Source organism: Ptiloglossa arizonensis, chromosome 13 (assembly GCF_051014685.1).
Source record: "Ptiloglossa arizonensis isolate GNS036 chromosome 13, iyPtiAriz1_principal, whole genome shotgun sequence".
NCBI classification, from domain to species: domain Eukaryota; kingdom Metazoa; phylum Arthropoda; class Insecta; order Hymenoptera; family Colletidae; genus Ptiloglossa; species Ptiloglossa arizonensis.
Genome location: NC_135060.1, coordinates 8,367,036 through 8,390,891, shown reverse-complemented (window position 1 = coordinate 8,390,891; position 23,856 = coordinate 8,367,036). Strand labels below are relative to the sequence as shown.

Genomic DNA, 23,856 nt, shown 5'->3' with positions numbered 1-23,856 from the left:
CATTGTAAGAACATATGAGTTCATAATGAACTGTTCACCTAGAACGTCACAGAAGTAACGAGTTCAAAAGAATCTCAAGTTTTGAAATGTAGTTTACAAGTACGAAGTTAAATGTGAAATGATTTAGAAATTTGATTCGATTATTATAATAAAATTATAATTATAATTTTTAAAGTGTTAAGCTTTTACAAAACTTTTATGTTCTGGACTATATAAATAATCGAAAAACATTTATTAATATCGGTTACATTCCAATGTCTATATCGGTATCTTATTATTTAATGTTCGCCAAACAGTTTGCTTTTGCAAAGGTATAAAATATTGTACGTAGCAAAAACAAAACTTGTAATAAACTTTCGCAAAGATGTTAACTCCACGATTTGAAATAACTCAAACCGATACGGAAGTGGTAATAATAATTCATGCACCATATGCCAATGTAAAAGATACGGAAGTTTATGTCGATGGAACAGACTTCAGATTTTATTCCACACCATATTATTTGAGGTAAGGTGTTCATTTTAAGAAACCACGAATTTTTTCTGTTACGTTTTTTATTTCAGGTTAAAACTTCCAGGTGAAATAGAGGAAAATGACTTGTCATTTGGATCATACGATTGGGTAAAAGGAGATTTTTCTTTGAGATTCCCAAAAGTAACAAAAGGAGAATATTTTGAAAATTTAGACATGATAACTACGTTATTAGCACCACCAAAAAAGAAGAATACAATTGTTCCCAATATTGAAGTAATTGGTAAATATTATATATATATATGTTTACTTATATATGTATTTAATTTTACTTCAATATTAATTTTATATTTCTTATCTTATAGGAAATCCATCGGCTAATTCAGAAGATATTAATGAAACGTCACATGAAAATGATTCCACAGCAGATGATGAAAACACAAATGGAGATGAATGGTATATGCACCAAAGTAATCCCACAGATACTGTGTTTCTATTACCTAATTCTCCAAAGTATGGCTTTGCAAATAAAATATCTGGAGCTTTAGTGGCTTTTGAGGTATTTAGTTTAAAATATAATAATTATACAACATTTTGTTTTATAACAGTCAATTGTAATTTATATATTTTTTCTTTTTATTTATAGTCAGCATGGATTAAAGAAATAATAGACCTTCCAATGCCTGATACAACACCTCAATCTAAACGGAAAAGTTTACGAGAGGAACGTGAACGTTCAGACTTCAACGAAGAGCATTATTTAGCAGATCTTATGCAACCAGAGTATATAAAGCCATACATATCGTTTACAGCAGATTGGGATACTTTGGAAACAGGAACTGTTTCATTGAATGAAACAGAAGTAGATCTATTAAAAGAACTTCCAAATAAAGAATACTTGTTAAACAATGAAGAAACGCGTAGGTTGTTATTAAGTTTAGTTGATATTTTATTTGGTAGTTGTTATAATCATAGGACAACCTTTGGAGAAAATACAGTTGAAAGCAGTTGGACTATTGTTAAATTAAGTTCTACTTTATCTTGGTTCGAGGTATATCAAATATTTTCAAAAATGCTGACATTAACTTTAATTTCATAATTTTATGTGTTTGTATTTACATTTTTAGGATTTCTCAGAGTTGGAAGAAGTTATAAAAGCATGTTTCAGGCGATCATTATGTTATCCTCTTTACAGGAATTGGAATCTTTCTATGAAAGTCCTTGAAGATGTGAAGAAAGTTATTAAATTGGGTAAGTAAGAAGTAAGGGATTATTTAGTACAATTATTTCATTTGTTAGATATTTAATCTATTTTATTAATAGGTAAGAAGTACATTATAAAACATTTCTGTGAAATACATAGTTTGTTTAATAATTCGTGTGAACCACGGTATATATTAAATCAATTGTACATAAAGGATTATTTAGTTTGGTTACAACAAATACACGAATCTTTGTTAGAATCACTAGATTCGTTAATAGCTGACGTAAGTATATAATTGTTAATAAATAAGATTATTCACAATACTAAGATACATATATTTTTTTCAAGATTCAACCAAATAAAGAAGAAATGGGGTTTGATTTAGTAGAGTTAGAACAAGCAGCCTATTCGGTTACAGAAGATCTCATTATAGAAAATTCTGTTCACGAGATGATGGACCAACTAGATGAATTGACTGTTAATGACAGTGACAAGGATAAGTAAGTGTAACGAATAAAAATTTTTGTAAATTTGTCAAATTCAAGGTTACATTCAAAAATATTATGTGTCTTTACGTTTTATGATTTTATTTTAAAGGCTAAAGAATATATACTACATTCATGACAAACATTCTTTAAAGTATTTGTAAGTATTTTAATAGAATTGTTTTGAATATTAATAACTCTGTTATTTAACAAGTCTTTAATGGATGGACGAATGAAATATTTATACATATTATGAACTTTTATCTGAGAAATGCTAATGTAATACACTAACTAAAATGCACTTCTCTTTGATGAATTATGTAAATATCAATCTGCAAATCCATCATCAATGATACGTAGCAATAACAATCTGTCATTATGTTTGCACACCATGCATGGTAAAAGATGCACAATGAAGAAGATTAAAATTGATTTTTTTGTCTAATTTAAATATTAATAATGTTTTACACAGGTTATCCAGCAGCTCAAGTTCGAGCGATAGCAGCGATACGGATTCAGAAAGTAGTACTTCAAGTACCACAACTACAAACAGTAGTAGTCATCTAGACTCTGATGACGTAAGTGAACCAGAGTGAACAACAAAATTGTACATTTAATGTTTAACCATTACATGTAAAATTCTGTACTTCTGTTTGTTTATCCTGATAAAGATTCACTATCAACAAACATCTCCAAAATTGATACCTTTAAAATGCTTTTATTTACATACAATGTATAAGTAAAAGTTTTTAATGGTACCTTATATATTCGTGCAAATATACATTCTTATATGTATATGACGTATGAAAGTATTTATAAGATTTACAGTGATACGATGTTGCTTTTACAATTAACTTTTTATCGGCCCATTGAAATGACGTATAAATAAGATCCTGTTTTATGTTCGTTTTATAATTATGTATTGTATGTGATTCTTATAGTTATTCATGTAAACGTGTACAGTGTATACATTATTTTTTCAATAAGATACATTTTTCAAATAGTATGGTTTATTTGTTATAAAATATAGTAAATCCATGGCACCAGTTTACTGTAATGTTCAATTAATCTACGTTGCATAAAATCCTCGGAATCAGCGTCACTTTTAATGCTCGTGTCCGATTCTGCTTCATTCATAAAACTTGGTTTTACTATATTACTTTCAATATCAAAAGTATTGATTATATCACTCTTTGTGTCTTTATGCTATAAATTATTTATAAAGACATTAGTCATATTTTATATATTGAATAATGTGTTAATTGTAATTGAAAGACTCGTTTTTCAAGCAAATTATTTAAAATTGTTACCATAGCATCATCTTGTTCTAAAAATGCTATACTTTCACTTCTATCGTTGAACTCATCGTCCTCGGTATTTCTCCAATAATCCGAAATTTCACCATATAGTCCTGGACTTTCATTTATACCACTCACAAATTTACCTAATTTTTTCTTGTTTAATATTGTTGTGTCTGATCTTTCTGGTACTATTGACTTATATTTTTGAATAGTTTTATAAGAATTAAAATAACACATCAAGAAATATTTGTTACATTTAGTAAAAGTATATTACCTGTTGACCATAAACATTACCCATGCTATGAAAGTGTTCATGATAATCAGGACTTCCTGTCTTCAGAACCAAATGTGTGTATTGTTTTATTGTTTGACCTTCCTGGTGTAAATGCGGAGCATACAATATTATACGTAAAGGCAAATCCGTGTCTTTTTGAACTTGTATCTCCTTGTTCTCAATACCCGGAGTCAGAGTCTCATAATCTGAGAAATAAAAACACATGTAAATAGAATGATAATTTATTTCTAGGATAGGTCTGTTCTAGAGGCTTGTTATAGACAAACGGTGTTCATGTGCCTTTACAAAACATACAAGAAATCCTCGAGGAATCGTCTATAGACAAATTTGTTAAATAATTAACAAATATATTGTTAGATACATGTGCTGTACGAACAACTTTAGGGAACTATACACATTATTATTATTTATATAATATTATTACTACCGACTGAAGGTATTTCTTTTTCTTTTCCAGTCTTCAAACTCTCGTCCATGACATTCTGACGAACATCGTTACTCCTTGTTGCATCAGTATTTATACCAATAATCACGTTATTATTCGCATTTGTTTGTTCATTCGAAGAAGATTGATCCTCTATTTTGCTGTAATTTTCGGTTGTCTCTAAAATTACAGACGAAGTTTGAGTTTGTTCTTGATCCAATGAAACTTTCTCTCGGTCTTCCACTGTCTTATCATTTTTCATATTTTCCGTTGTTGCAGTGCCAGCTGACTGATCCGTCCCATTAAATTTGTCGAATGCTTTCACCTTCGTGGGTGGTAGTCCAGTTATTGCTACACCAGGAACTGTGATGTCGTTTGTATTTAAATTCGAATCAGATGGGACAACGGTGCTTGCATTTCTATCGTTCACAGTTTCTTTCGATTCTTCTGCAAACACAGTGACACTCTCCGACTCCAAATTAGCGAGTGTCTCTTTCGCATACGAATCGAAGTTCTGATCCACTTCCTCTTCGTTCGGATTTACGTTTTGAAAAAGGTACTGTTCGTAATCCATTATATTGTACATCGACGACGGTTGTTCCTATTCAACAAATCGATTCTTTACATTCTCCGTTTAATCAGTTTTCGTACAATTACTGCGATCTCGCTAAACACGCGAAGTAATCGAAGTGTGTTTACCTCGCATGGACCACATGGCTCCTCTTTGTACGTGGAAAGAATAGCTGCTTTAACGTAAGGGAAGTATAGTATACTCCAAGGTATTATAACTTGATACGTCAATTTGCCGCAGCTGGAACAGCAATATTCCACGTTGGATCAAGAGTAAATCGGATCAAAATTAACTAACTGGTCGTTCAAAGTTATTTCCCCGATTGTGAGTAATACCAGAAACAACTTCTACTTTTACATTGTTCGTGTTTTCCACTTCGGTTGAGAAACAGAGGCTTGGAAATAATATACAATAAAATAGTCAAACGATGATGATAATTTCTCGGTAGGCTTCGAGCGGTCGATTGATTTCGATCCAACTATTACCAAAAAGATGAAACACGATAAGAAGGAACGCGAAGAATCGACAACTAGATCTCACGCATAAACGTACATAATTTTTACGTCTGAAAAATGTTTAAATTATCGAGTGTATTAAATCACGTGATTTTTAATCGCATTTTGACGCTATCGTAAAGTAATTGTTTCCGTATAGTCACATTGCAGGTATATACGAAATAGGCATCGAAGACGACTCACCGATCGATGACCGCCACTTCATCCTTGAAGGCGTGAAAATTTTCCCAGATACCCAAATCGGGTGTATCGCGAAGAAAAATGATTTTGAAACCCTTCCTGCTGCTTTTCGCTTGATCCTCGGACTGCGTTCCTTCCCAAAACGATTCCGGTTGCACGATGTTCTTCCTGGATATATCTTTCCACGTCTTCGTCTCCAGGCTGTCTTCGGGCAAATGGGTCGGCGGTGTCACGACGAAGAACATAATGTTCGAAAAATTGGATCGCTCCAATTGTTTCTTCAGCAATTCCAACCTTGCGAAGAAAAACTTCAATGGATTTCGAGTCGCGGAACTTTGTTTTTTCTCGAGATATTTTTACCAGCGTGACAAATTTTAATATCACCCCGCTTGTTTACCAAGCGAACGAGTCGTCGCGCGTTGATCATTCACGAACAATTTTTACAGGGTGATTTAAACGAATCCGGTGGTTCCAGGAAGAAGTCGCAAGGAAACGGAAAAGTGGTACGATTTACGAGCTGCGTAGACGATTCGAAGACGAAAAGATTCAACGAAATTGAACGATCTGTACGATGTTCCTGTAAGAACAGGCTCACTTTTAATATCCTCCCTGTTTTAAACGATACGAAGAATTGTTGCACAAAACGGTCGCACGATCTCGGGGGAGATACAACACGATTGCAATAGTCTCTTTGTGGACGAAGACGCGAAGTGAAACCGAAGGGTTTCGTTTTTCAAACGCGAACAAATTATTAACCGGTATCGGTGTAAAAGTAACGAGGTAAATAGTTTTGAAATTCGGTCCACCTTTTGTTTACATCCGTGGTAACGTACAGAGTAGTAGTTAAGAAAAAAAATAAGTTCGTAGAAAGACACATTGTTGCGTCGTTCAACGTACGCCTCTTGTTCATTCATTTATTTATTTATTTATTTTTTATCGTGAACCGTCAAAGTGCGACACGACTCGCGCGAGTTGCGCAACTCATCCTGTTCGTATTGGGCAACTCGCGGGATACGAAGTATTCGTAATACAGAAATCGTTGCTGGACTCACATGATCGCTTGTCTGTAGCTGTAGTGCCAGGAAGGGTCCAAGAATGCGAACACGTTCACGTAACCCAGCAGGCCCTTCCACAGCCTCGTGGGACGACATTGCTCGTAACCGCCACCGTCTTGCGGTACCTTCCATCCCCGTATGTAAGGGATGATCTGCGGGACGCGCGAGGATCGTTCGTCTTCTTCGTCGGCGATGCATCCGGTGATCGACGCGATCATCAGCAACGCGATCATTGAGATCGACATGATTCCTCCTCTTGTCGCGACTCCTCGGTGCTCTCCGAATTTATCGACGAACGACGAATCCAAGGATAGACGAAATCGTTCGTAGAAATTCTTTCGGTGGTTAAAAGATAAGAAATCGTTCGTAGAAATTCTTTCGGCGGCTAACCGATACGCAACGCGCGCGTAGCGAAATTACCACGATCGGTTCCACGATACGCATGCGAAAACTTGCGACGAGCGTGAAATTTGTGACCGATTAAACGAATCATGCCACACGCGACGCACTCGCGTCGATTAATTTCGTTGAACCTTATCTGAACTGGGAAACCGATAAACTTGTTGGTAGAAGGCAAGAACGAAATCAACGAAGAACCGACCGCCGACCACTCGTGATCATCGTGTAATCGCGGACGTCTGGTGTTGCGTGCGCGGTCTACCGATATCCGAGTAGAAAAATCAATTTACATTGGATTGACGTGACATGCACGCGGGTCACAAGGAAAGTGTTGAGTTTTTCTGATCTCGGACGCTCGGTCCCTGCCACCGCCGTCTCCGCTGCTGTCGTTACGGACCACAGTTCGTTCAACATCCCTCCTACACGTGACATAAACACGACACCCTTCCTCGAACCTTATCGTAGACACGTTGCCGAGCTGTGTAACGCGTTGTTCGCGCAACGTACCGTTACCGTGTCGTATCCGGTACGAGAAACTAGCTTTATCGAAACTTCGAAATTAAACTTAAATATTATTATTATTATTATTATTATTAATTATTCAGTTAGTTATTATTTGTTTAATTTAATTAAGGAACGAAAGGGATTGTAAAAAGATAATCCTCTAGAGGATCTATTCTCTAAAGATAGAGGAAATTCGATCCTTCGCTGAGATAATAATTTTCCTCTCGTTCAGAAATCACTATTTTTATGTATCGCGCATGGTAAACATTCGCGACGACTTCCATCGAAGTCTTGTTAAACAAATAAAGACCAATACTTGCAGCCGTAATAACTCGACAGCGAGCTCGTAGATTATTTTGTACACAATATCGATGTTTTTCTTCCGCGCGACATTCGCGCGTTGTTTACTTTACGTTACTTTAACATCGCTTCTTTCTCGTGTTTCTTTATCGCCGACTGTTTATTTTTCCCGAGGTGGGTGCAAGTATCGCGTCCCGAACGTTGTCAGCATCGTAACTTTTATACGCGCTTGAGCGACGGAAAATTAACGTTCCAAAGATTCCCAAATTTTGCTCCAAACCGGAATAACCCCCGATAGATCCGTCGAGATTAGTCGATGAGAATGAACACGTGCGCGCAGTATAAACGGAACAGAGAGCCCCTTGTTCTCAAACTTTTCAGTGATCTGAAATGTTCTTTTACACGATCCTCCGCGAAGCAGTAGCAGTTCGTTCGAATGTATTGACAGTCGATCTGTCGGTGTTACGTCGCAAGTGTAGTCCGTTCTACAAAATATTTTAACGACGAATTTTGCATTCTGTTTGTGCCGTGTACGTTGTGTTCGGCGAAGAGACGAAGGCGCGAGAACGATCGTCGTTTAAAAATTCACCGCGCGGTCGATGCCTCGCGAGTTCGAGAGGAATGCACAGAATCTACGTAAACTCTCAATGATATGTGCAAGCGTCGACGTAAAAGAAACGAACGAGATCTGACCGAACGGACAACGTTATTTGCGACAAATAAGCGGTGTTCGAACCGCTTAGTGAAATTGATCGGTGCTGGAAGTGAAATTTATTGCTACTGGTGACCATCCGTCGAGCGAATTATGCCACGAAGAGTATTTTTCGAATCGTAAACGGGAATCGAAAACATGATCGGTCCTTGTGCCAAGAGATGCATATTAATCGGATTGTTGTCCCGTTTGTTCGTTTCGAGCGCGGCCACGAACGATGTTCCTCGATTCGACACGAGGTTGAACGTCGAAACGATCGAAGAGGACACGAGCGCACCGTTTCTTTTCAATTTCGGCGAGAGAAGGAGTACGAATCGCCGCGAACCGATCAGAAGTTTCGAGGATGCGAAAAAAATGTTTAAAAATAAGGCCGACACTTTGTCACGTCTCTTCAAAATTCACATCGATCGATTGAAGAGTCAAACCGAACAGGTAATCGTTAGTTTCGCGTTGTCGGATCCTCTTAACACGTTTCGGTACTTGATTATTCATTTCTCAGAATCGACGATTGTTCTCGTCTAAGTTTCGTTTCTTTATTGAAAAATACTTCGAGGAAGGATACGATTTTTTCGCGAACGATAATTATTCGTTTAAAGTTGAAACGCGTTCTATAAATGGAACATCGACATCTGTCGCTATTTATAACCGAAGATAATTAAATACAAAAATTAAACGTTATATTTACGACACGCAGAATACATGTTACATTTTTTCAAATGTAATCGAACAACGATAATGAGAGTTTCTACGAACGTTTTTAACTAAGATAAAATTCGTTTCATTGAGGAAACTTCGGAAATATTGAGAAGTTATTCTTTATTCGTGATATATTATGAAAAAAGTGACAGTTTACAGGGTAGTTTATTTAAATCGTAACTTCGCACCTTGAAAACCATACGATACTAGAATATATTTTAATATCGGTAACAAATATTTTTTCAGTTATTCTCTAAATACCCTGGTTTGTAACGGGTTAATTGGTTCGGTGAATTACGAATAGAATTATCCATCGATTTTAATTTCACGTTTGAGTTTCACCCTCGACGTTGTTAATTTTATAAATGTTATAATCGTTCGAAATTGTGTGTGAAATGTTTGTCAGGTGGAGTTGGTATTCCTCGTCGATGCATCGGGTTCAGTCGGTCTGACAAATTTCCAAAGTGAATTGAATTTTGTAAAAAATTTATTGTCCGACTTTATCGTGGAACCGTCGGCTACCAGAGTGGCGATCGTAACATTTGGCGGAAGGAGACACATCAAACGCAACGTCGATCAGATATCTCGTACCGGTGACAACGACCACAAGTGTTATTTGCTGAACAAACAATTGAACAACATCAGTTACTCCGGTGGTGGAACTTATACGCGTGGCGCTCTTATAGAAGCTCTAGTAAGCTTTTTCTTAGTTCTTATCTTTTTTTTTTCTCTTTAACATCTTTGATACCGTATGCGTAAAACTGTGTCGTAATAACGAGCACCGATTGTCGACGAATAATTTTTAACTTCTTTAAGAATTTCCATCGATTATTACATCCGATATTTCGTCTCAGACCGCTAAAAGAATTACACTAATTTTTACTAGCGAGAAACATGCGAATCCAGGTGTCTCGCGCGATTGGAATTTACAAGGATAGACCTCGTGATTCGTTATTACATTTTCATGGAATATTCTAGACGGAAATATCGATCGAATGTCAGTCAGAGTGGATTCGAAATGAAATTGAAAAGGAATCTAGTCGAGAGCTCGAGACACTACATTCAGTATTATATGTACAAATTTACTTAAATAATTGAACGCACGAGAGGTATAAAATTGCTCGTAAAATTAGATATTCTTTGGAAACATGGTTCAGATTGTTCATAGGTTTTTTATTATTTCTGTTTCGGTCTATCGGCGAGAGTATAAGTGAAATTAATTTACAAGTAGGCAGTCTTTCACATCGGTTACTAATTCTGGTGGAAAAATATTCTTTCTGGTATCGTCGGTCGGATCGCGGTTCGATTTCATTTTTCGAACATTTCAATAAAATTGTTTGTCAGAAAATTCTCGAGAACGGCCGACAGAACGCGGAGAAAGCGGTGTTTCTTATAACCGATGGATTCAGTAACGGTGGTGATCCGCGACCCGCGGCGAACCTATTGAAAAGCGCAGGTGCAACGATATTCACTTTTGGAATACGAACGGGGAACGTGCAGGAGCTTCACGACATAGCCAGTCTACCAGGATACACGCACAGTTATTTTCTGGATAGTTTCTCCGAATTCGAAGCCCTCGCGCGACGAGCGTTGCACCGCGGTGAGTTTGTAAAATTTGCTAAAAATACGCGAGTGTACGTTTTGCCCTTTATTATATACATTTTTTTTTAAATTATAGAATAGATTAAAGCTTTGCTAGAAATACGCGAGAGTACGTTTTGCCCTTTATTATATGCATTTTTTTTTATCATTTTTAGACACATTAGAAAGAAAAAAAAAAAATTGCACGACCAACGATAACAATTGAATTAACAAGTCGAAGAACAGTACCTATAATATATATATACCACATATTGACATATTTGAAAAAATAACATTTAAAATCACTGAAGAGTTCTTTGAAGAAATGTTTAAGTTTTAAAGTAACATTCCAAAAAAGTGCAAGTTCCTTTCGTTTATTTTGTGTTTCGCTTATCCCAGCGACGTAAGAAAACGTTCTAAAGTTTATTTATCGAGCCGCGTTGATAGTAACTCCGAAGATTATCTCGCTCGGCATTGATTGCGAATAAATCAAACGGAGCACTATTTATCGAACGTAAATTTGTCTCGTTTTCATTTTTACAGATCTGAGAGCGGGCAAATATGTACCAGTTACGGTTCCAGATAATTGCGGCCTCTTGTGTAAGAATATCAGCGAGGTCGAAAACGAGCAAACTTGTTGCGATAATTTCGCGACATGCGCTTGCGGAATCGCAACCGGTCATTACGCTTGCATCTGTCCCACTGGATATTTTGGTTCTGGTTTCAAAGGTTCCTGCCAACGTGAGTCCGAATCTTCCAGTTTCCGTGATGTATATTTCAAACACGATTTCAAACTTTATCTTTCATTTCGCGAGTCACGAATTACAATTCAAATAACAAGAGAATTTATTGGTGACGTTAACCACTTGTCTTAAGATTCGATTGCAAGTAATTTTTCAAATACTTGCAAACACTACATAACTGTTTCATGTCTTTTTTATATATTCGTGTACACGGTGATCGTGAAAAGGAAACGAAAGTTAATTTTTGAAAATATAAAAACGTGTGGTGTCCGGTGCATTGAACCTTACAACGAATGCAACTCGTTGTTGCGTTATCTGATACAGACGAATGCAACTCGTCCTTGCAACGAGTTGAATTCATTGTACGACAAGAGGTTTATGATCTCTGCGCAACGAGAAGAGTTGGTGAAAATAATCGTGCTCTTTTTCAGCTTGCCCGAACGGTACGTACGCTTCCGAGGAAATATCCGGTGACTCCACGTCCACGTGCATATCCTGCCCCGATGCGAATCACGTGACCATCAAAGTACCTGCAACTTCGGTGGCACATTGCGTTTGTGCGTCCGGATTTACCACAGACGGAAATAAATGCGAAGGTGACTCGTTGGGAACGTTCATCGTTTATTACGTTATCGTCTCGTTTATTTGTTCGATGATTTTATCCATCGTTTGCTACCAAAAGTATCCTTTGCCAACCGCGAGGAGAGGTATATTTCCATTCAATTGTACCACGTCGCGAAGTGGATCGGGGAACACAGGAGTGTAAGATCCGTATTTTTCCAAATGAAATTTCGGTTTAGACGCGAGCCAGCCATACTGTAAACATGTTAAATGTTTCACGTTATCGTTGCTTCGGTCATTTTTAAATTGTTATCTGTAAAATTTAATATTTAAATTTTATTATCGCGTACAGTCTTCAGATTTATATTCCACCTAGATTAGGGATATTTATTCGTAGAAACACTCTTTAAATTTATCTTTTAAAGCGCGAGCGATGATGATACAGTTTTCAGATTTATATTTCACTTAGTTTAGGGATATTTATCCGTAGAAACACTCTATAAATTTATCTTTCAAAGCGCGAGCGATGGTATTTAATACTTTCGCAAACGGTGACGCGTTAACGTGTCTTCGTTAACATCGATTCTTTCACTCGCGCGTTTTTAAGGCGATCGAAACGAAAATTATCCATTAATACCTCACCACTCGTAGTGATCGGGAATGGTAAACACGTTTTTTCTTCTTCCCCGACGAATTTCTTCGTCTCGACGACCGCGGGCTTCTCTTCGTCGAGTTTCTCCAGTTCTTTCCTCAATTTTCTGCACAATCAATCAAGGCGATGAGTGATCCCCTGATACTTCGCAATAAAATTATAAATACGGAGAAATTCTCTTTGAAAAATTTAATACGAATCAACGTGGCCGTGAACATGCAGTAAACTTCTTGTACGATGAACACCCGGATCGTACGAATAGATTCGCGTTTACAACGAAAACAATATTACTTCTCAAGTTCGATCGTTTATTTCAGAAATGTTCCGAGATATTCGATTAATATACATATACGTATTCATTCAGTAATCATTCGTACGTCTGGTACCATTTGATCTGCAGTTGTCTCTCTTTACGTATATTCTCGGTTAAATTTCTGAAGGCGCTAACGAAATCGTGAGGTTTGTCGCTGCGTGGGTCCATAATTCTATTTGACCAGATCACACAATGTTTTAGACGTCTTGAAAAAATTTATGGTTTTATTCCGAGAGAAATGTTCGTTTACGATGAAGTTAACAATCAGTGTCGTCCAATCTCGGAGAACCTCTTCGTATTAGAAAAGAAACTCGTTGAACAGATTCACGGCTGTTTCAACAGATACGAACACGTCTACCGAGTGTAATAAACTAGTTATGTATTTACAAACACCTCACGGTTGATACTGTTTTAAGTTTACTGTTCTAGCTCTAGGTATTTTAACTTATCGATATCTTAATAGTTTTTTCGTATCTTTAACTCGATTGCCAACTATTCTACGTAATAATATTCAAAGGGAAAAATAATCGACACAACGTTTGAAACTGTTATATATTATTCCCTGATTCATAATATAAGATCGCAAAGAGGGAGTGTTGCTTAGTATCGTGTCGTTGAAATATTTTAAGTTCTATCCGTGAAAATGAATGAGAAAAAGAATTTGTTATTGATTTTTCTTTTTTATTCTTCACAGTTATAACGTGTCCAAAGTTGAAGATACCAGAGAACGGATACTTGGTGAAAGCCGGTGCGTGCAGCAACGTCGTTCATGCAGCGTGCGGTATAAGATGCAGAATCGGTTTCTACCTAACAGGCGACAGTATACGACTATGTGGAAAGGATGGCAGTTGGTCCGGAAACGAACCGAAATGTCTTTGTGAGCCCTATGGAACAAATAATGACGCTTAACTCGTCCGCATCATATTCAAAAGTCCCATAGTGACCTTAGCAGTTGGATTTAAATGTCCAGTAGAAAGTGAAAAGTCCACGCGAACATAGAAAAATTTTAATAATAAATAATAAATGTATTGCATTGAAACTTTGCACGCATATTTATCTAGACCACTGTAACATTGCGAATTGAAGTACGGCGTAATGATTCTGGCTCGTGAAATGATTCGAACGGGTTAAAAATCGATTCTCTAATTGTATGAAAGTTTGTTAATTTTGGCAAATCGAACCATATATTGGTTCGATTGATCTAGTCATTTTCACGAACGTTACTTCTTACTAATTTTAGTGATATCTCTTTGTTTTTTGAACAGTGAAAACTTGTCCGGCGCTCCGAGCTCCGACCCATGGACGAATGCGATGCCAGAACGAAGAGGATCAGCATTTAATTACAGAGAATTTCACGGCGTATCCGATCGACGCGCGTTGTCAATTCAGATGTGATAACGGTTATCAGCTTCGAGGGAGCAAGATTCGCAACTGCTTACCTCTGTCGCAATGGGACGGTCTTAAAGCGACTTGTAAAGGTGAAATGCATTTGCAACACGAAAGTCAATGCGATGAAATCGGTGCCCGACTTTCTCGTTGTTATACAGTTCTATGTGGGACAAGTTTACAGATGTATTATAGTTTTTCCAAGAAAGATTTTTTGTTAATCTTCTTACGTGGTCGCAAATCTTTGAGGACCCAACGTTGATAATCTTTGACTCGTGTGATCCGATGTAAACGATTCTAGAGTCGTGAAATCCGATGTAGAAGATACTGGACTTGTGAAATACGATGCAGAAGATTCTAAACTTGCGAAATCCGATATAAAAGATTCTAGACTTGTGAAATCCGATATAAAAAAATCTTAAACTTGTGAAATCCGATGCAGTCGTACTCAGAATCGAATGAATTAATGTAGACGAGGCAAATAAAATCGTAGAGATGTCTGTATTAATGCATTGACAATTTTTTCACAAAATAAAATATTGCAGACTCTTCGTTTAAGAAAATATCTTCTGTTCCAAACTGTAATCATACTCTTTATTTTCTATTTACAGCAATAACATGCGAACCTCTAAAACGAATCGCAAATGGGAACATATTACCTGAAAATTGCTTCGGACCGGAAAAGGTACCGTTTGGAATAAACTGTACGATAATGTGCAAGAAAGGTTTCCTCCTCGAAGGCCCGCAGACTAAATTATGTGGTGGACGTTCTGGAGTCTGGTCGCAACGACGAAGCGTTAATCGTTGCATAGGTTGTACAGTGATTTTCGACAATTATTTTCTTCGTCTATCATTTTAGTATACAAGGTGATTCAATTAAGTGGCAATATATGCAATTGCACTTGTAACGTTGCACCGAAGAAAACAAATTATACCGTGAAAAAGTAGCTCCACATAAGGAATGTAATTTCTTTCTTTATGAATTTTTCGTGTCTTTGCTTGGAAAAGAATCACCCTGTATAGGCAACAAAAGCAGAATTTTTCAGGCTGTGCGATTTACAGAGGCTATAATTAATTACAATTAATTTTCTCCGTAGATGAAACACCACCCTTGATAGTGTGTCCGTCAGATATCGTCACATGGAGCTTACCAAAACGAAATTACGCGTACGTTAATTGGACAACACCTACGGTGGCCGACAATGCAGACGAGCTACCCCTGATCTGGAGTAAACCGTACGTTACGTTCCCTTGGAAAGTCAAAATCGGCACGCGTACAGTGGTATACGTGGCTCAAGATTCGGCTGGGAATAAAGCCAGATGCAAATTTAAAGTAAAAGTTCTTGGTGAGTTAGCTCGTCGAATTCGAGTTCGACCTAATTTCATTTGGAACTATACCGTAACTGTTCAGTACTTGTAACTATCATCTCTGTATCGTTGCTAAATCGTGACTACAACACGCTTGTACGATAATAGTAGATTACTAAATTCTAAGCACATATGCCTTGCGTGAATATGTACACTGTGATTAAAATGTGAATATTATTATCGCAACTTATTTCAGACACGGAACCACCCATGATCGAAAATTGCATAGATCCTCCAGTGTTCTTCACCGATAATGGAATCGGAATAAGTAACGTAACCTGGGACGAACCTGGTTTTTACGACAACTCGAAAGCACCCGTGCGAGTCGAACAAAATTATCGACCCGGAGAAAGCTCGTTTCCGGTAGGATTAACAAAAGTGGTATACGACGCGATCGATAAGTACGATAATAAAGCGAGTTGCGTGCTGAACGTTACTATAAAAGGTATTTACTCCACTGAAATAACCGACGATATAAAGAAATCGATTATTTCGTTGCACGAACTGTAATTAGAATACGAAACACGTTGATAACGACAATGTTCGTACATTCGAGTATCTTGTACTTATATATACATTATAAATATTTGTACCTTTACGATTGTTAGACATATGTCAAGAAATACCAGAGATACTGAACGGTTACTCGAATTGTTCCTCGGGCGAGTGTACTTTAACGTGCGAAAAAGGATTTGGATTCGCGGATGAAGTTCCAAATCTTCGTATCGTGGAAGACGTGTTGCTACTGAAGTGTAACACGAGCAATTCAAACTGGACCGAGGAAAATTATATTCCCGATTGTTCCGGTACGTTTCTCGTGGCAAATTTTTTCACTCGATAGGAGGGACTATCGTTGCGTAAATCCTACACATGGAACGATAGTAAACGCAACGTGAATTTTATATTCTTGGATATTTAAAATGAATCGTTATTTTACAACGAAGAACACCGATTAACGAAAATTTCTTCTTTGCGTGTCCCTGTACAGAATTAACCCCACCTAAAAGCGGGTCTCAAGAAGGAAGTATCGTTTTGGAAGGAAACGCGACCGATGTATGCGACAACCAAACGACCCTCCGTGAAGTAAGTAATTGATACTTAACTCGTACAATTGCCCGATCAATCGCACGATACATCGGTTAACCTTTTATGCGCAGTAAAACATGAACATGCCTTTTGTTATTATTTTAATTAGTTGAGCGAATATATTACTGCCGATTTAAGATCGACGTTGCTCGACATTTGCGGAAACGATATCGAGTGCAACCTCATTACCTTCGATCCTGAATGCGAGCAAAGTGTTCCGTTATCGGACACTCCTTTCTCGAACGTGCTGAGAAGACGAAGAGAATCGAACGACAACGGTGTTCCTGGTATCGAATTGTTTCCAAACAACGGAACGGTTGCGTATCGCATCGATAAAAAACTGAAACGAGACGCCAAACCGAACGATAACATCGATAGGGGCAAAGTGAGAACGAAGAAGAAGAAGAAAGAGAAAATCGAGATAAAATTCAAATTTTTAGGTGAGCGGTCGCGCTCGTATTTTCGAAACGTTCGCGGATTATTGTATTATATTCGTTAATTTGATCGTTCGATGCAGGAAAGATAATCGAGGAAAATGTTGAAAATCCTCGGGAAGGGGTGCAGAAATTGAAACAGAAGATCGAATCGATGACCAAATCCGGACAGTTAAATTTGTTGGATAACAAAACGAATCAAGAAATCGCGAAACTTGCATTGAATCTGCATCTCGTTTTTAAGAATTTCCAGGAACTCTGCGAGCCGGGAAGCGTTCTGAAGAAACACACTTGCGGTGAATAAGATCGATCGCGTGATTTTTTTTCTCACTTTCTTTCGATCTCGTAATTTCTTGACAATTCTCAACGTTACTCCAATTGCAGTAAAGTGTCCTTTTGGCACGTTTCACGATTCCTCGACAGAACGATGTCAACCGTGCGCTTTCGGAGAATACGAAGACACCATCGGATCCTTGAAGTGTAAACGTTGTCCCGAGTACACTTTTACGAAAAGGATGCACGCGAAATCGTTGCAGGATTGCATACGTAAGTGTTGCTCGAAATAAAAATTCACTATTACCGTACGTTTTTCACTTGTACATTTTGCACTCTGTGCTTTTCAATAAGATTACATTTTTATCGTTTCTTCTCTCTCCCTCTCGTTTGGACTAGAAGTAACATTCTGTCGATCGCAATGCGTTAATAACAATAGTAATCCTGCATAATAACAATAGTAATTATTCGTTCGATTTTAGGTCTATGCAGACCAGGATATTACTCCCGAAAGAAACGCTATCACGGCACGGGTTCGGCTCTCGAACCGTGTCTGATGTGCAATATTGGATTTTATCAACCGGAATACGGGCACACCCGTTGCCTGTCGTGTCCATTAAATACCACCACGGAAGATCGTGGATCCAAGGACATAAACAGCTGTCTACCCGTGTACAAGATCGAAGTTGAAGTTTGTCGAACGGAATCTTGTTTGAACGGTGGACAATGCGTGCAAGAAGAGGGCAGCTTCAGTTGCGATTGTCGTGATTACTACGTCGGTTAGTATGCAAACATAATATTTAACATTGAACATTTTGATCGTCCTGAAAGGTATCAACGAACGAAATCCAATCAGGTTCGAAGTGCGAGACGTTTCGAAGTCCGTGCGATTCCTCACCTTGTCTGCACGAAGGATCGTGCAACTTGCAAAGTCTTCCGAATGGCACTACGTACTACACTTGTACGTGCAAGAATGGATATTCGGGTAACAATTGCGAGGTAAAACGAAGGATCGTCTCTTCGAAACAACGCGTAGATAGAAAGTATACTGCATTTACTAACAAACGATAACTCGTAGATACACATAGACGAATGCGCTGTTAATCCTTGTCGGAACAACGGCACCTGCCTGAGCACCGAAAGCGATTACAGCTGCGAATGCAAGAGCGGCTTTGAAGGTGGATCTGTTGATCTGTTTAAAGAATATTACGAACAATTAATTGACGCGAAGAATGTCGAGTCTCATCGAAACCTGTTGTTCAGGGGAGCTCTGCGAAATCGCTCTGGATCACTGCGATCCATCGCTCTGCGTGGAAGGATCCACTTGTCGCACTGTTGACGAAACCTGGCAATGTTTCTGCAGACCTGGTTTCCTCGGTCGCCATTGCAATCGTTTGCCCTGCGATTGGTTACCGTGCACCGGGAACTCGTACTGCGTGAACATCGAAGAAGAAAATGCAACGCGACAGAGTTACAGGTGATTTTTGAAGAATGTATCCACGATCGATAATAGACACATTTTTTACGGAGATATACTAATTCGTAATTGTTAATTATTAGATGCAAGTGTATCGATGGCTACATCGGGAAGAATTGCTCGATACCCGTAGATCACTGTAGCGGTCTCCCATGTAGGAATAATGGGAAATGCCTCCGTGGAACTACCAATTACACGTGCACGTGTCCTGTTCCGTTCACAGGCCGGAATTGCGAGACTGGAAAGTATAGTCTTAACGAACATTTTGTAATTTCATTCGCTCGATATAAATCCTTTCTCTTTGCACGAGTTTCATTTGCCTCTTTCGATCGAATCTCTTCAAAGACGCTATTCGTTTACAGAATTGTCATCCGATTATGTAATGCACTTCACTAAATCGGGAACCACGGACTACGTCAGTATGAAAGGCGGTGCGATGAATCTTTTGGAGGTAGGAAATAATAAACAGTATAACAATAATAAAGAAATGAAATGGAGCAACAGGAGCCTGTGCTCCAATTGACAAACGATGTGCTTATTGTTTTTTAATCATTGTTAAGTACTACGTTAGTTGGTTCGTTGAAGATACGGAAACAACTTAAGTTGTCAAAAAATTTTTGGTAAGGTACTAAAATGGCTGAACCCAGTTGGACAAATGATATGTAACAGTATTTTGTTATTATCCAAATTTTGTATCGTTGATATACCAGTTGATTATTATACAGAACATTTAATAAGATATACTGGTACGATCGATTAAATTGCACACCAAGATTACACGTATTATTTTATAAGTATCGTTTGATTTTATTCTCACCTCGTTTGAATGTCGATCTTTAGTTAACAACATGCTTGTGGCTGCAATCAAAGGACACGTTTAATTATGGCACGGTGTTGTCATACGCAACACGGTATTACGACAACGCGTTTACCTTAACCGACTATAACGGGTAATCGAACATTCCTCGTGAGAAGAATTAAATACAACTTTAACCACCGAAGATACATTAATATTTTTATCTCGTAGACTCGTAATATACATCAATGGACAAAAAGTGGTAACCGACATTAAAGTGAACGATGGATACTGGCATTTTGTTTGCGTCACCTGGGAAAGCGAGAACGGTTCTTGGAACGCATTCATGGATGGATTTTTAAGAGACAATGGAACTCGCTTGGCGAGAAGAACTATCGTACAAGGTAATAACCTGTTATCGAAGAATGTAGCACGTTGCAAGCTTGTTCATAGGTAAATTATATGGAACGTTAGAAATATCCGTGCATAAAATTAATGACAACGCTGTTCGACGAATGCCGAATCGAAAAATGTTTCGAATACTTTGTTACGAGTATTCAGAATGATAAAAGCGAAATAGAGAGCAAAAATGTTCATCCTTGGAACTCTCCATCGATCGAGACGACTATCTTATGATATTGGTATAAAAACTTTCTCTACTATAAAATTAAATAACATTGTTCGCAATTAGGTAATGGAACCCTAGTCATTGGTCAAGAACAAGATCGTATCGGAGGCGGATTCTCCGAATTGGAGTCTTATCTGGGTAAATTAACTTTACTGGACATTTGGAGCACGGTTTTAACAGCGGCGGACGTGAAACATTTATTCAATACCTGTGAGAAATATCACGGCAACGTAATTGCATGGTCGCAGGTGCAAGAACACGTGTACGGCGACGTTGCGGTAATTGTGCATTATTTTTTCAAATCGTATCGTTCATACTTTCATAAAGTCTCTACGAAGTGTTTCACGTTCTTAGATATTAAGCAGCCCGTTTTGCCGCGGTTGTCCTTTACCAGTTGTACCGTTTAAAGGTAACATAAACGTCAGCGAAGACTCGTTCGAAATTACTTATTATTGCGACACCGGTTACATGGTGCGATTTCGCGGCAAGGAACATCGATCGTTGAAAATTAAGTGCCTTAAGCAAGGACAATGGGAAGGCTATTATACACCGATTTGCACCAGTAAGATGAGAAATCATTTCCTATTAGCTTTACGGAAACACCGGCGTATAATTTCATACTACAAGACGTGCAACGTGTTTTCATTTAAGGAAGAAAATGTGGCTTTCCGGGATATTTCCCACGTGGTTACGTGCAAGGTAGATCGTACTCCTTCGGCGACGAAATACATTATGCTTGTCTGAATGGTTACGAGCTTCGTGGGAATCCTCGTAGAATTTGTAATGCCGATGGGAAGTGGAGCGGAGTACCTCCAGTCTGCATAGGTGAAGATTCTTGTTTTTATTTTATTATTTAAAATTATTGCGAATAATATACTCTGATCTAGGCGAAGTAACGTTTACTTGTCTCGAGGTCTAAACTGATTACAATTTTTTTTTATCGTTTGTGACCGCAATTAAGACATATCTTCTGTATTCCGTGACAGGGCGAACGTGCAAAAACTTATTGGCTCCGGAAAACGGAGACATCGAGTACGTAATAGAAGAATACGAAAGGGACGATCTTTCGATTTTACAGGTGAAAATCATTCACTTTTGTCGTAAAATATAGAATCGAAATTTTGTACCGAATTTCGTTCCAGGTAGGGCAACAGCTCGAATTCAAATGCGATCACGGGTATCGTCTGATAGGTGAACAATTCCTAACGTGTCTAGAATCGGGAATATGGGATCACAAGAGACCAACGTGCGTGGTTTATGGATGTCCATCACCGAAAGAGTAAGATTACGTATATATTTACAACGTAGAGGCTACAAAGCCTTGAGAAACACTTATTAGTCGGCTACCATTTAAGTATCGTTATCACCTGCCTGTTGCTTGTTCTCGTTAAACACTCTAAATGATTTAAATAATCCTTAAAGTAGTTCAGGTGGCACTACTTTGTGAAATATTCTACCTTTAAAAATAGACCACGGTTGTGGACTCAATGATCGTATAATAAACTTTATTTCGATATTTGCACAGGATCGAACACAGCTATGCAACCTTTACCAGTTCGAACAATCTGCACGAGACTTCCGTCACGAGCCTCAATTTGGAAACGGTCAATAACACTCTCGAAAGGAGTTATTATTTTGACGATATCATTGCATATTCTTGCCATTCGGGGTACAAGTTTCAGGGTAACCATAATTTGTTCAACGAATTTAGACTTCAATGCACCGAGAACGGCACTTGGACCGGATTTGTTCCCGATTGCGTGCCTCTGAGATGCTCTTCGCCCGAAGTTGTAAATAAAAGCAAAATGTTCTTGAAAACGCAAAACAACGATACTGTTGAGCTTTTCAAGGGACAGATAGCAATTAATACGACAAATACGGGACTTGCAATGGAAGAAAGAGAGGACCAATTCGTTCTTGGTTCACAGATTCTAATAAAATGCGATCTAGGATATAAATTAATCGGAGATAGCGTTAGAACTTGTACAGACAACGAAGAATGGTCCTCAACATTCTCGTCTTGCGAACCTCAAGAATGTCCTATCCTAGATCATCCACTTTTTCGACGTCTTAACGCAGAAAGAATTCCAATTAATCAAAGTCAAGAGGAGAATGGTAAGAAACGTTATGATTTCTATAGAAATTTCAAATATTATGTGGAGGGCTATACGTACAGGAAAAATATAGTCCTTACCTGCAAGAATAATGTTGAAATTAAATTGGCTTATAAAAATGTTGACGAATATGTTTCCAATTTAACATGGTCTTGCAACGAGAACGGAAAATGGGAAATGAATAATTTAAAATTAAATGACACCGTTGTTGAAGATTTAATCGACAATAGAATGGATAATATTTGCCAAGAATCGATGTGCCCTTTAGCTAGAGTAAGTATTATGTACGAATACTTTGATAAATCTGATGAAATGAAGAGATTAAGACTAAAGTTGACAATAGGTTCCAGAATATGGATATATAATTGACAATAGCAGCAATTATTCAAGAATTATAAACAGCAGTATTACTTTCAAATGCCGGAATGGTTATATTCTTGAAGGTAACGAAAAATCTGTCTGTTTTCCAAACAGTACATGGTCTGCTATTCCTTCTTGTAAACGTAAGAATAAAATTGTTTTACTTGAACATATATTTAATTATTGTTATAAAATAATTAAGAATATGTTATTAATTTTAGCTGTAGCATGTGGAAAACCACTAACGCTTGCAAATGCGGTGTTAAAAGAAGATAATGTTAATACAGCAAGTTTTTCATTTGGTAATATGATCACTTATCAATGTCTGCCTGGGTATTTGATGTTTGGACAACCTAATGCAAGGTGTCTTGCAAATGGGAAATGGTCCAGAGTGTACAGTAAATGTTCAAGTGAGTACAGTATCCTATAATATATATTATGTTCTACTTTTTCATTTATCAATATTCACAGAACTCTCGTGTAATAAACCAAAACTTCCATCCGGAGTTACTGTTCATGGCCGTTCGTACTTGTATCAAGATCAATTGACGTATGTATGCCCTAATGGTAAAAAACAAGGTTTAATTACGTGTAAAGCGGATGGATATTGGAGCGAACCGCCGATTTGTGATAATAATTAACGCAGGGAATACTTAATGTAATCACAAATCTATGTATGCATTTAAAATTAGAACATTGTAGCAAATTTGTCTGACAATTTTTTATTAAATGTCAAAATTATTGAATTTTTAGGATTTTATATTTTTCCATTTTACATCTAATAAGTATGTTTTCACAAAATAATTTTACTGTACAAGAGAATTCTAGTAATAATGAATCTTACCGTTTTTTAAAAATATTCGATGTATTTATGCATATAATTTTGAAATAAAATGATTTTTGCAAGTAGTATTACTAGATATATAATAATGAGCAATCGATAGACTCCTAATTTTATTAGTTAGCTTGCTT

The 23,856-nt window shown here is 37.5% G+C and overlaps 4 protein-coding genes across 7 annotated transcripts; 2 read left to right on the top strand and 2 right to left on the bottom strand.

The window, feature by feature from the left end:
- The first annotated feature begins 40 nt into the window (after positions 1–40).
- LOC143153906 (protein SHQ1 homolog) lies at positions 41–3,104 on the top strand. 2 transcript variants are annotated; one of them, XM_076325545.1, is made up of 9 exons: positions 41–507; positions 564–754; positions 837–1,030; positions 1,118–1,522; positions 1,599–1,722; positions 1,795–1,958; positions 2,024–2,175; positions 2,273–2,320; positions 2,633–3,104. In XM_076325545.1, the coding sequence occupies exons 1-9, from the start codon at positions 365–367 to the stop codon at positions 2,754–2,756; spliced, it is 1,545 nt and encodes a 514-aa protein (XP_076181660.1). In that variant the 5' UTR covers positions 41–364; the 3' UTR covers positions 2,757–3,104. The 2 variants fall into 2 exon arrangements, with proteins under 2 accessions (XP_076181660.1, XP_076181661.1); XM_076325546.1 differs by lacking the exon at positions 2,273–2,320.
- Positions 3,052–7,231, bottom strand: LOC143153905 (uncharacterized). Its single transcript, XM_076325544.1, has 7 exons — positions 6,499–7,231; positions 5,450–5,740; positions 4,880–4,991; positions 4,184–4,781; positions 3,736–3,941; positions 3,471–3,656; positions 3,052–3,366 (listed from the first exon to the last, which is right to left on the bottom strand). The coding sequence occupies exons 1-7, from the start codon at positions 6,744–6,746 to the stop codon at positions 3,178–3,180; spliced, it is 1,830 nt and encodes a 609-aa protein (XP_076181659.1). The 5' UTR covers positions 6,747–7,231; the 3' UTR covers positions 3,052–3,177.
- Positions 6,498–23,794, top strand: LOC143153901 (sushi, von Willebrand factor type A, EGF and pentraxin domain-containing protein 1). 3 transcript variants are annotated; one of them, XM_076325536.1, is made up of 32 exons: positions 6,499–8,848; positions 9,519–9,806; positions 10,457–10,712; positions 11,237–11,434; positions 11,868–12,032; positions 13,657–13,839; positions 14,228–14,440; positions 14,960–15,160; positions 15,446–15,694; positions 15,913–16,161; positions 16,325–16,522; positions 16,705–16,799; positions 16,912–17,242; positions 17,320–17,532; positions 17,621–17,782; positions 17,992–18,288; positions 18,366–18,508; positions 18,588–18,687; positions 18,773–18,986; positions 19,070–19,227; positions 19,349–19,437; positions 19,827–19,936; positions 20,014–20,186; positions 20,474–20,688; positions 20,765–20,972; positions 21,062–21,235; positions 21,397–21,488; positions 21,553–21,689; positions 21,936–22,797; positions 22,868–23,027; positions 23,106–23,294; positions 23,356–23,794. In XM_076325536.1, the coding sequence occupies exons 1-32, from the start codon at positions 8,555–8,557 to the stop codon at positions 23,523–23,525; spliced, it is 6,786 nt and encodes a 2,261-aa protein (XP_076181651.1). In that variant the 5' UTR covers positions 6,499–8,554; the 3' UTR covers positions 23,526–23,794. The 3 variants fall into 3 exon arrangements, with proteins under 3 accessions (XP_076181652.1, XP_076181653.1, XP_076181651.1); XM_076325537.1 differs by lacking the exons at positions 22,868–23,027; positions 23,106–23,294; positions 23,356–23,794 and having other exon boundaries at positions 6,498–8,848; positions 21,936–22,525; positions 22,587–22,722; XM_076325538.1 differs by lacking the exons at positions 22,868–23,027; positions 23,106–23,294; positions 23,356–23,794 and having other exon boundaries at positions 6,498–8,848; positions 21,936–22,014; positions 22,122–22,348.
- On the bottom strand, positions 12,109–13,130 carry LOC143153909 (uncharacterized). Its single transcript, XM_076325549.1, is given in 4 exon segments — positions 12,109–12,252; positions 12,635–12,755; positions 12,941–12,942; positions 13,002–13,130. Coding segments are annotated over 4 exon segments (396 nt in total).
- Positions 23,795–23,856: the final 62 nt, after the last annotated feature.

What these genes read in the sequence shown, in the direction of transcription:
- LOC143153906 (XM_076325545.1), top strand. Translation starts at nt 365, where the DNA reads ATGTTAACTCCACGATTTGAAATAACTCAAACCGATACGGAAGTGGTA. An exon ending in TCCACACCATATTATTTGAG is followed by an intron (nt 508 to 563) that starts GTAAGGTGTTCA and finishes TTTTTATTTCAG; the next exon opens with GTTAAAACTTCCAGGTGAAA. An exon ending in GAGCTTTAGTGGCTTTTGAG is followed by an intron (nt 1,031 to 1,117) that starts GTATTTAGTTTA and finishes TTTTATTTATAG; the next exon opens with TCAGCATGGATTAAAGAAAT.
- LOC143153905 (XM_076325544.1), bottom strand. Translation starts at nt 6,746, where the DNA reads ATGTCGATCTCAATGATCGCGTTGCTGATGATCGCGTCGATCACCGGA. An exon ending in GAAGTGGCGGTCATCGATCG is followed by an intron (nt 4,992 to 5,449) that starts GTGAGTCGTCTT and finishes TTGCTGTTCCAG; the next exon opens with CTGCGGCAAATTGACGTATC. An exon ending in AGCCATGTGGTCCATGCGAG is followed by an intron (nt 4,782 to 4,879) that starts GTAAACACACTT and finishes TTTGTTGAATAG; the next exon opens with GAACAACCGTCGTCGATGTA.
- LOC143153901 (XM_076325536.1), top strand. Translation starts at nt 8,555, where the DNA reads ATGATCGGTCCTTGTGCCAAGAGATGCATATTAATCGGATTGTTGTCC. An exon ending in ACCAAACGACCCTCCGTGAA is followed by an intron (nt 16,800 to 16,911) that starts GTAAGTAATTGA and finishes TATTTTAATTAG; the next exon opens with TTGAGCGAATATATTACTGC. An exon ending in ACGATCTTTCGATTTTACAG is followed by an intron (nt 21,489 to 21,552) that starts GTGAAAATCATT and finishes ATTTCGTTCCAG; the next exon opens with GTAGGGCAACAGCTCGAATT.